The 12500-nt window shown below is 36.5% G+C and overlaps 1 protein-coding gene across 1 annotated transcript in view; it reads right to left on the bottom strand.

Moving 5' to 3' along the window:
- LOC135210361 (haloalkane dehalogenase-like) overlaps positions 1-12500 on the bottom strand; it is a 64377-nt gene that overhangs the window by 22973 nt on the left and 28904 nt on the right. Inside the window, exon 2 of the mRNA XM_064243258.1 lies at positions 654-864. Within this exon, the coding sequence (XP_064099328.1) occupies positions 654-864 (211 nt within the window). The remainder of the gene's footprint in view (positions 1-653; positions 865-12500) is intronic.

The raw sequence follows: 12500 nt of genomic DNA, 5'->3' as shown, positions 1-12500 counted from the left end.
AGAATTAGTTTTTGAATCCACAGTACTGTTTAAAGTATGGTAATTCGCTTGTTGAACGAAGTACTTCCAGAGAGAGAGAAAGAATTTAGGTATATCTTAGTTTTACCAGACCACTGAGCTGATTAACAGCTCTCCTAGGGCTGGCCCGAAGAATTAGACCTTTTTACGTGACTTGGAACCAACTGGTTACCTAGCAACGGGACCTACGGGTTATTGTGGGATCCGAACCACATCGAGAAATGAATTTCTATCACCAGCAATGAATTCCTCAGATTTCACGTTGGCAGAGCGGAGATTCGAACCCGTCCCTGAGATCGGTAGTCAAGCTAGTAACCGACTCGTCCAACGAGAAACTAGAGAGAGAGAGAGAGAGCTCTAGCGTCATTGCACATTTAATTCCATTAAAAATTTAATCTCGATTTTACCGTTTTAAATATTGATCATCAGGGTATCTATTTTAAACTCATTATTTATATCATTCCCATTGAACTCATTATTTATATTTCCATTTCGATTCATTATCACTATAGCGCTGAATGACTCTATGGGTCCCAATGCTTGGCTTTATGCCAAAATCACATATTCCATTCCATTCCTTTGCACATTTTCCCAGTGCGTCATTGCTGCTCTTCCTTGTTTCAACTCATCCTCACCTTCATCGATATAGTGAACTCTGAGAGGCGGCAGTTCCTCGTAGACATTCTGATAAGCATATTTGGGTTCCCACGGGTACCCCAGACGGGCCAGGTCCGAGAAGCGGTCTTCCGGTGTCCTCACCACCACCGGCTCGGTCTTCTTTCCGGAAAGCGTGCCCGAGGTATGTGACACCGCACAAACGCCTAAGGTCAAGACCACTGACCAGAACTGTAGGGAAATATGAAAGGCGAATTTAATTTCTTTTAAAAGTGCAGTATTTTTTTTTTTTTTTTTTTTTGTAAGTGGTTGTCAGGGAGAGGGAACGTCTTATGATATGTTATTTGAAAATTATAAAAGTAGCTATTATTATGCTCTATCACAGTCCTCCAATTCGACTGGGTGGTATTTATAGTGTGGGGTTCCGGGTTGCATCCTGCCTCCTTAGGAGTCCATCACTTTTCGTTGTGCTTATTATTATTATTATTATTATTATTATTATTATTATTATTATTATTATTATTATTATTATTATTATTGGTGAAGAAGTATAAAATGGTGTGTGTAAATGTGAATATATACTAGAAATATATGTATATGTATATATATATATATATATATATATATATATATATATATATATATATATATATATATATATATATATATGATATATATAGATAATATATATTTATTATATATATATATATATATATATATATATATATGTTATATTTCTAGTATATGTATATATACTGAGTCATATCACATTACGGTGATTCTACATACATACATACAACAACATACAATTACATATACCATATATGATATTATATATATATATATAATATATATATATATATATATAAAGAGCTTTCGAGAACTGCTCTATTCATGCTGTTATGTAATTTTTTATGAAAAAATATCATTATTGTGAAAACAAGAGCAGCATTAAGGAAGACCACTGTCGCGAAGAGTTGTTGCATTCGTTGCACACTATTCATTCAGAGGGAGAAATTCTGAATGAACTGTTCAGTGATTGTGAACCATTATGACAGTGTCTCTTAATATTGTTATTGAGTTTATAATGATAATGATCATAGCTACTACTATTATTATTATTATTATTATTGATTATTATTATTATTATTATTATTATTATTATTAGTTTGGAATGATTTTCATAGTTATATGACTTTATGAGTTGTCTATAGCATTCTATTATTATTATTATTATTATTATTATTGATAGTTTGGAATGATTTTTATAATACTATTACTTTATGAATTGTCTATAGCATTCAAGACTACTAGTACAATTACTAAATATTATTATAATCATCATCATCATCATCATCATCATCATCATCATTATTATTAACCAAACAAAAACATCTTTCAGTTTTCTTCTGAAGATTGAAAAAGAAACCCACAAAATCACTTTGTAACTTGTTTACTTCTAAGTATTTACATTTAGTTTTACTACTGTGTAGTAAAACTAAATGTAAATACTTAGAAGTAAACAAGTTACAAAGTGATTTTGTGGGTTTCTTTTTCAATCATCATTATTATTGTTATTATTATTATTATTATTATTAGCAATATTCAGGTTGAGTCAAAGCCATTGCCGACTATTCATTCTGAACTTCACCTTCGCCGAATTTATCAACGCCGGATGAAAGGAAGCATTTCCTGTCTTCATTAAATCTAATTATGAAGGAGCAAATGTTTCTTGACACGAGATCACGGGAGACGTCTTTGCAAAGGCGTTTAAATTCAGTGATAGTAAAGGAACAAGATGTAATATTGACCGTGACAAATGCTGATGAAACTGCAACCCTGTCATGAGAAATGATTGTAGTAAATTATTAAGGAAAAAATCAGTCAGTCTCAAATGATTTCCGTGTGGTCGTGTGTCTGTATAAAGATTCAATTCTGTTGTCATGAAAAATTATGAAATGTGGAGTAAGACTGTCTAGTGGAATTGTTATACACGCATATGTATATGCATACATATGTACAAATATATATCAACACATTAACATAAGTGAATCGGCTTCAATTAAAATTTAAGGCAGACAACGACAATTGCGGGATATCAAAAAGAGTTCAGGCTGCATATTCGTATATTTTGTTTACTATACGGGATTTTTGGGGGTCATGGATATAAATGTTTGTAAGTATGGGAGAGGCAGTGTATAGCATGTCCTTTAACACCGTGAAAAGCATTTTCAGTCACGCAGTTTAGCACTGGTGTCCAGAACTGAACTCTCCCCGTAGGGAAGTAGTGCCGTCAGTGCACCTCATTCGGTGCAATGTAGGCATTACTTAAGGGTCTTTGCAGTGTCCCTTCGACCCCTAGCTGTAACTACTTTCATTCCTTTTACTGTACCTCCGTTCATATTCTCTTTTCTTCCATCTTATTGTCAACCCTCTCCTAACACTTGTTTCATAGTGCAACTGCTTTGAGATTTTCCTCCTGTTACACCTTTCAAACTTTTTACTGCAAAAAATCTATGTAAATAAAGTAAAAAGAACTGAACCCGGTTAACAAATTTTGATTAGTCATGAGAGTCACATTCACGTCATCAGTCCCAAGACGTATTACACCACGTTTTTTTGACTGCACTTTCAGATCCATTTTTAGGGTTTAATTTTAATTCAAAAGTACAGGAGCTATTCACATCTTGTTCTTTTTCGCTGTATATGCGTATCATCATCTAGAAAAACACACATTTCCACTGGCATATCCCATATCCTTCTCCTTTTCATTATTATTATTATTATTATCATCTAAGATTTTTTATATAACTTTAAAGTTAGTATTTTGCTTAAACTCAACGAAGTATATACTTGTAAACTATATATCACAGTATAGTTATGTACTTCATCATTGTTATATTGATAACATTTTTTTTAACGCCATAGTAAGTAAAGTAAGTGTACCATTACCACTTGCCTCATTTGTCAGTTTTTGTATTCATACACATAATTGGCTTTTTAACTATCAATTATGATGATGATGATATTGACGACGATTACAATAAGTAACTTTTCCCCTCGAAGCTCTTCACAGTTTATCAAAAATGATAAGCGGGAGTCTTTAGCGGCAGGCGCGATAAAAATGGAATGATATGACAAAAAGAGTATTTCCTCCCGTGTATCAGCTGATAAGGTAGACATGAGTCACATTCAGGTAGCTTTTATCTCTTCCTTCCTCGCCAATAATAATAATAAATAATAATAATAATAATGATAATAATAATGCAGGCTGGCTAGTTATTGGAAAAAGCCTCATTTAGTTAGAAATTCCACAAACAGTCCTTTAGCATGGATTAAGTAATAATAATAATAAAGCGATTCTGTCATGCGAGAACGTACGGTCAAGTTGCCTAACCGCACTCCTTTGAAATGTTTTAAACCGAACTAAAAACCACTATCAGCTCCACAAGAAACTGGGTGTGTGAAGTAACCAGTAAATTATCTCTCTCTCTCTCTCTCTCTCTCTCTCTCTCTCTCTCTCTCTCTCGGTGCTGCAGCTCTACACGTCAATAGTTAGACCTCATCTTGAATATGCAGTACAGTTTTGGTTACCAACACTAAGAAATGACACAAATAGACTTAACACGGATACAATCAAGAACCATTAAGGTAATTCTATCCATAAGGGAAATAGGTTACCAAAGACGACTAGAGAACCTGAATGATGTATGACTTAGAAATACGACGATTGCGAGCACAACTAATAGACATTGAAAATACTGAAAGGCATAAAAAAAGTAGGCAGTAACCTCTTCAGATCAAACGAAAACCAGACAAGAACTAATGGAAGGAAACTTGCACTGAAGAGACACAACACATCCCATTGTGGGAACTTCTTCACATACAAGATACGTGACACATGGAATAAACTACCACCAGAAGTTGTAAACAGCAGCAGTGTGTGTGGAAGAGTTCAAAAGAAAGCTATACAAAGCCATTAGGATACTGTGAATGAATAGTAAACTTGCTTTTAGAGGTAAGTGAGTGCATGACGTCTCCTTGGATGGACTATTAAGTATTTGAGATATCCTAATCACTGTAACTCCTTGTAACTCACTCTCTCTCTTATATCTAAACCGAACTAAAGCGAGCTGAACTAATCCGCGAACGACATTGAAATGGAGTGCAGAAGTCATTCGCGGTAAAAGAAGAATGGAAGCGCGTGGAAATGGCCACAAGGCAACACATAATTAACCATAAGAATGGAAAGTGGAGGCGGCAGTACGTGTTTCCATTTTGACCAGTTTTTACGTTGAATTACTGATTTGCGTTTTAGCATAGCTGAGTCATCTTCATATCCAGTAGGGCGGACTTGCAGTAGGGCGCTACAACAACAACAACAATATAAAAATAAGGACCACAAAATGCATGCAACAAACGGCTTATAATTCTTCTAAAATGAAGATTTGAACACAGTCTAACAAAGAAAGAAGAGATGATAAAGGATAAAGAATAAACTCGGTGAGCTCTTTGAGACACTAGAGTAAATTGTCATTACTTTGGAACTTGGTATCTGAGACATTTTCCGTTTCCTTTCTAGGAAAAAGAGTAGATAACTTAACTCTTTCTCTCGCCCACTATAGTCAACTGTCTGTATAAACACAAGCTATAGAAGCTATTTGTTATGAAAATAGTGATAGTACAAAATGGATAAAAAAAAGACTACGCGTAGTTGACTTTTGGGATAGTCAACTATGCGTAGTCTAGTTTAGTGTTTAAACTTTGCCGTGGTAACGGCCAGCAACATCCAACACTGGCCCTTCTGATTTACGAACGGCAAGTATATCAAGTAAAAGACTCGTGTGTTCAAAGTTTTATTGTTATATTTTTTTTTCAACTTGAGGAATAATAATGTTATCAAAGTATTATTGAGAAATTCCACCCAATGCGTTTTAATTAGTTAAAGTCTTAGGAAAGATCCACCCAGGTTTCGCCAGTTTTTTCAGAACTACTGCTGTTTTGGCAACTAAAATATTCATAATAATTAAACTGCTAGGCAGGTGAATAACTCCTGGCCCAGGTGCATTAGAGCTTCACACGATAATATGTGTTGTCAAAATATGGAATGAACTCCGTTCAGCGGATTCCTTTTAAATGACGTAATTTATATTTGTCGACGTACTCAAGGGTTCTGTGTGTTGCCAATTCCGAGGCTTCCTCTTAAAAATTGTCAGAATTTATTCGAGTTCAAGTCTGAGAGGTAAAGTTAGAGTTGTCGATTTAGATTAATTGTATTTACAAGTTCCATTATCGGAGTCATCCTATTCGACTGGGAGGTTATTATAGTGTGGTGTTCCGGTTTGCATCCTGCCTCCTTAGGGGTTCATCCCTTTCCCCACTATGTGCGCTGTTTCTAGTAGCACACACTTCTGCATGAGTCCTGGAGCTACTTCGGCATCTAGGTTTTCCTTAGTCTTATTATTATTATTGTACTTAGGAAACAGACCCTTTCTCAAGCATACTTTATTAAAAGTAATGGTTACCTCAGCAGCGTTACGCTTGTAGAAATTCTTTATTTTTCGAGTAGCGGCATTTTCAGCACTACTTAAACAGGCTAGTAGGTCACCGCCTATGGAGCTCACTTACAAAAGCATTGTCAAGATCAGTGTATATTTCTATTTCAAATTTACAGATAAACTATATCATAGTTATCAAAGTCAATAACGGTCTCTCTCTCTCTCTCTCTCTCTCTCTCTCTCTCTCTCTCTCTCTCTCTCTCTCTTTATTGTACCGAGCTTTCGTCTGGAGCTGCCAGACATCCTCTAGGCTAGAAATATACAGCTCCAGACGAAAGCTCGCTACAAGAAAGAGAGAGAGGGAGAGAAAAAAAACCGTGATTAACTTTGATAACTATGATATCATAATTTATCTGGTACTGAAAAAGCCGCTATTCGAAAAACAGAGAAGAATTTCGACAAGCGTAACGCTGCTGAGGTAGCCATTACTTTTAATAATGCATATTATTGTTATTATTATTCAAAAGATGAAACCTATTCATATGGAACAAGCCCACAGGGGCTATAGACTTGAAATTCAAGCTTACAAAAAATTTAAAAAGAAAAAAATAGATTATTAGATTAACAAATAGATAGAAAGTAAATGTGAAGAGAATAGTATTAGTATTACGTTTGTTGATTTAATGAACAATTCGATTATTGCCATGAAAATTTTCCCAAATCAGTCTTATGAAAAATGACTAGCGGAATCTTTTCTGGAAGGTGCAGAGGAAAATGATCGACAGCCGAGCATTTCTTCTCTATCGCTGGTAATTTACACGAGTCGTAAACAGGAAGTGGGTACCTTTCCTTGGGGGTTCAAATAAACAAGAGTCATCTTCTCCGTGGTCCTTATCGAAGTTTCTGATTTCGCTTATGAAATATAAAGTGAGGCATATTCTGAAACATGAAAAATAGTCTCATGTTATGAAATTTTATACCATCACAAGACATTGAAATGTCCGAGGTCATATTTGGTAATCATGCACAAGAAATACTAAAACGCCTAGTTGAGTTGCCTAACTCCACTTCTGAAGTGTTACCACGTCCTCAGAACCACGGCATTTAGATAGCAAGCGCCGCAATAAACAGAGAGAAAGCATTTGAAAGCAGGTGGCAGGCACGAACACAGCCGAGCTCATCAGTACCATTATGGCCCTCCTAAGATAGATAAGGAGTGATAATCAGCTTTATAGATAGATAAGGAATGCTATCAGCTTTATCTTGCGAAAGCTGATGAATCGAAAGCCGAGAGCTACTTGATTCCCACAACACAGAGGGAGTGTCACTCTGGTTTGCCTACGAAGTCACGCAATGTGTGCATGACTACGTGCTGACCAGTCGCGTAAATGATTGACCATCGTGATGAAGATTAGGTGGCTCAACCCTCTAAAGTAGTTTTGCGCATAAATGCGAACTTTTACACAATGCATTCGCCATAAGGTCGCGTTCACGTCTGAAATTCACAGCAATAATTCATGGATGAAACATCAGTTAGTATTAATCTGATAGTATCCACCTGTCATAAAGAGACCAATTATAATTATACTTAAAAAAACGAACATCAGTTTAAAGCAAAATAGGTAAAATATAACCAATTAAAATTGATCACCTCAAGTGAACAATGGGGACCGCGCGCACACAAACGTCATGCCAGACTGACTTACTCTCTGTGGGGTAACGAAGCCATGAACTCTGAAAGTGTATTGAAATAAACTGCAGTACTACGAAATTATTGATTAGTAATGTCATGTCGAGTACGACGATGCAAGCAAATTCTTGTAAGTCAAGTCACAAACAACCACAGAATAGACGCTCAAAGCAGAACATTAAAAAATAAATAAAAAAAAAAAAGGGAAAAAATACGACTATACATTCACTCGTGCGTTGACAAATAAACTATGCCTGGGAGAATAAGACGCAAGTGTCCTGCACCATGCAATAGGTTGATTGATTTATAGGTTTTAGGCATAATACCAAGCACTGGGGCAACTAAGGCCATTCAGCGCTGAAACGGAAACTGACAGTGAAAAGGTTTGAAAGGTGTAAGAGGAGGAAAGCCTCGCAGTTGCACTATGAATCAATTGTTAGGAAAGGGTGGAAGTAAGATGGAAGAAAGAAAATATGAGAGGAGGTAAAGTAAAAGAAATGAAATTAGTTGCAGTTAGGGGCCGAAGGGACGCTGCAAAGAACCTTAAATAATGCATACATTGCACCGCATGAGGTGCATTGGGAACTATACCATAGGAGCAAAAGGAAAACTGGATTAGCCAATATCTAATTAAAAAGGTAATTGATAAATGCACCTGCTATTACATGCGGTGTCAAACAAGCCTTTAATGTCTGGACATCGTGTTATAGTGAAACCCAGAAGAATGCGGAGATGGAAAGACCAGAAGGCTAAGACTCTCCTGACAGTTAAGATCATCTTTCGTATAGAAGAAACAAAGACTTCAGCCTCGAAGGTGTATAAAGGGGAAGCACAGGAACAGAAGAATTACGTGTGAAAATGTTGTGGAGCTCACGATGGACTGCCACCTAATAACCAAATTCAACGTAACTCAAGTTCCTCAGAACATTCTAAACCTTTGATTTTTAAAGATTTTATGTCAAGATTCTTAATAATATGACGATAACTCCCATAGTTATGCCCGGAGAGAGCCTTAAACTCGCACAGGATCCAAGGTGGCCTAAATCGGCTTTAGTAGACCTCCCGATGATCCAAGCGTCCAGGTTTGGAATTGGAGCTGGGCTGGAGCAAACGCCGAAAGGATAACATTCCGGAATATATGAAAAATGCTCCGTTTCTGGTTAGGGTACTGTTGGTATAGACGACGAGGAACAAACACACACACTAACGCACGCACACTGTGAGAGTGTAGGTATCAAGCGATTACCTTTAATGGCGTTTTCATTTTACAGAAATACCGTACACCACTTGAATGTGACTGACGTATGTTTTTACTCATCATGATACTTTAAAATAATGATGCTATTTCCTTCATTACTTATTGATTGGTTTGCTAATGTTAACTGGGTTTGCAACGATTTTTCTTCAGTATCAAATGGAATTTAATGCGATTGATTTTCCCCTTTCGTTTTCAGGAAACATTTGATTGCATTTATATTGTCTTCAGTGACATGACTCTCACACTGAACTGTAGTATACGTACTACAGCTTTAACTGGCCTCATCTTCATTACAACTTTATTATGGTCACTATTTTTCCAAAATGTAAGTTATGTACGCTACGCCTAAAACTGGCATATAAACACGCACACATATGTATATATATACACATAGTAATATATACATACATATATAATAGTAATAAACCCAATCCTATCTTAACTTTCCGAGAATTTAAGAGGTTATTGTGCTATAACTAACATAAGTATTTGGTAAAAAAGTGACCAGCAAAGTCTCTCTCTCTCTCTCTCTCTCTCTCTCTCTCTCTCTCTCTCTCTCTCTACTCATATATATAATATATATATATATATATATATATATATATATATATGTGTGTGTGTGTGTGTGTGTGTACACGAACACACGCGACCTTCTTTCGTGCGGAGGGGGCTGCATTATTATAGCGGCCAAACTGCCGGATGCATAGAGTGCAAACAGCCGACGCGTTACGGTCTATGGTTCCTAACAATGGAAGTGGATCAGAGAGATGTGTGATGCTGTAGCGGTCATAAGATGATAAAAAGAGATGTTGCTGAATCTGTGTATTTTTTTTATCTTGCTTAACTGTAGAGCAATGGAATGTTGTTTTGACGTGTTGACCGTTTTTTATTTTCTCCACGAACAAACCGTTTCGATCGATAGGGATGAATCTGGACCTTTCGAATATTACACACACACACACACACACACACACACACACATATATATATATATATATATATATATATATATATATATATTATACTATATATATATATGATATATTGTATATTTATATACAATATATATATATATATATATATGATATACTATATATATATATATATATATATATATATATATATATATATATATATAAATAAATAATAAACACAAAATGAAGAAAAATGAAGGTGGCCCTAAAGAAAAAACAAGATAATCCTGTTTATCACACTCATATCTTAGCTGCTGATTTTTTAAATGAAAATCCCCTGTATAAAACTTCAGAACTTCAGTCGCTTCATACGTCTATACAGAAGGCTCATCAAACACTGCATGCATCTTCCACTGTATCTTTTATACATTATAGCCTTTGATTTACATACTTCTCTCTCTCTCCATCTGTATGGCGCTTTTCAACTTTTCAACTTTTACACTGTTTTCACCAACTTATCGTCCTCATTCTGTCCACTAGACGAACCTCCTAAGAACCCTCTAATTCATTCATTTAATTTAATACTTCCAGGTTTTCAGTTCTTATCTTATGCTGTGCAAACAGTTCGTTTGCATACAACATCCAGACTTCACTTCCTATAAGAAAAGAGTTGGCTCGAACGTTTCTTTGCAGACGATGCAAGTCTCTCACAATCTTTTGGACAAATCCTGCTACTTTCCTTTGTTTATATATTCTGTGATTGACCTCTTCTCTCATCCTGTCGTATTCCTTTACATTTTTCATCACCCATGTCAATATTCATCGCTTCATCTTCCTGGTTTGCATTTGCCCTCGTAACCTTACTCTTGCTCATACTTAACCTTCGGCTTCTTCCTGTAAGTGCTTATGGACTCTTTCACAGGTCCCTGCATTTTATCTTCGCTGTCCCCAATCAGTACTGTATCGTCAGAAAACCTCAAGCTTTCAACACGCCATTCACGACCCATTTTTTTTTTATCTTATAAAACAACAATAGAAACATGAAGCACACTTTTTTTTTTTATAGCAGAACCGTTACTCCTTTATCTGCACATTCCAACAAATTTTGCTTCCTTCATAAAAACGCTTAATTCACCTCAGCAAACTATCCTCCATGCCATACATTGAACACATTGTATCTGTCATTTTTACCATAACCTTTTCTCCAGGTACTTATAAGCCACATGTAGGATTTCCCCTTTGAGTGTCAGCTTTCAGACTTCTCAGATTACCATGTCAAACCAAACGGTAGATCCGCACACCCTCCTCCTTGTTTAAAACCGCATCGCTCCTTCATTCATCTTAGTTTCACAGCGCAAATGCCATCACACAACTTCCCGTAGTCTGTTGCACTGAGCATTGTTGTACTATCTTTCTTGCAGTCTCCTTTGTATCATTTACCTTTGTACAGAGGAACGGATTATTCTTTTAACCCATTTCTCAAACACATTGACTTCATAATTTGCCCAAGGTGGTCACACTCAATCAGATTTTCACTACGCTGTCTCTATCGTAATCCTGTAAAGTTCAGTAGGTTCTCCCTTCTTCAGGCTGTTAAATTCCCTCCTTATATCCTTCAGTCACTTTCACAAACACCTTAATCTTGCACCACCCTTTCCATTGATGCTCTTCCTCTCTTCTGTCCTATAAACTGAGGATATTTTTCTATAAATTGAGGACATTTTAAATGACTCACTCTACTGACCCAGGACCACAAACTTCTCAAACAGCTTCTCTATTGTAATTTTATTTTAGTAAGATGCCTGCACTCATGAACTGCCTAGTATCGTCATTTCGTTCGCTGCAACCTATATTTTCTCCCTAAAGTCTTTGTTCACCTCAAACCTCTTCTGTGACTTTCTGCTTAACTACCGTAGCCATCCTTCTGTGTGTGATCTTTTCTTCCGCCTTAAACCTAATATGTAAGTAACCAAGCGCAAACAACAAAGAAAACAGAGCAAGAAAGCACTTCTATATTTAACTATACGATAAGACTCACTATCAACGACTCTTCCTTATGCATTGAACCATTGATTTGGCACTTGAGCCCATTTACACAGAGAGAGAGAGAGAGTCACCTTACCTGCGAAGGCACGTGTGCGTACAAAAAACCCCGCAGATTTTCGGTGGCGAAGCCAATGCCAAATAAAGATACGCTTTCAAGAAAGTAGAGATGACAAACTGAGGCGAAGTCATAAATAAAGGGAAAAGAAAAAAAAGGTATGAAAAGGGTACGCCATCTTGGACGTGGGCCAGAAATGAGCGCTACCCGCGCACACTAGCAACAAAATCGGGAAGTATACCACACGAGTGAAAGTTTCGTGGGAGCCTTTTCCCTCAGGGGAGTGCTGGGGTTCCAACGGGACGTCAACTTGGCCACTAAGTCATGTGTCCCTCCCTGCGTGAAACGGGAAGACGAACCTCAGGATGTGAATGCTCAGAGACCTCCCGGTAGAGAATGCAAAATC

The sequence above is a fragment of the Macrobrachium nipponense genome, chromosome 39 (genome assembly GCF_015104395.2).
Source record: "Macrobrachium nipponense isolate FS-2020 chromosome 39, ASM1510439v2, whole genome shotgun sequence".
NCBI classification, from domain to species: domain Eukaryota; kingdom Metazoa; phylum Arthropoda; class Malacostraca; order Decapoda; family Palaemonidae; genus Macrobrachium; species Macrobrachium nipponense.
The sequence above is the reverse complement of the archived record's forward strand: the minus strand, read 5'-3'. Positions and strand labels throughout refer to the sequence as shown.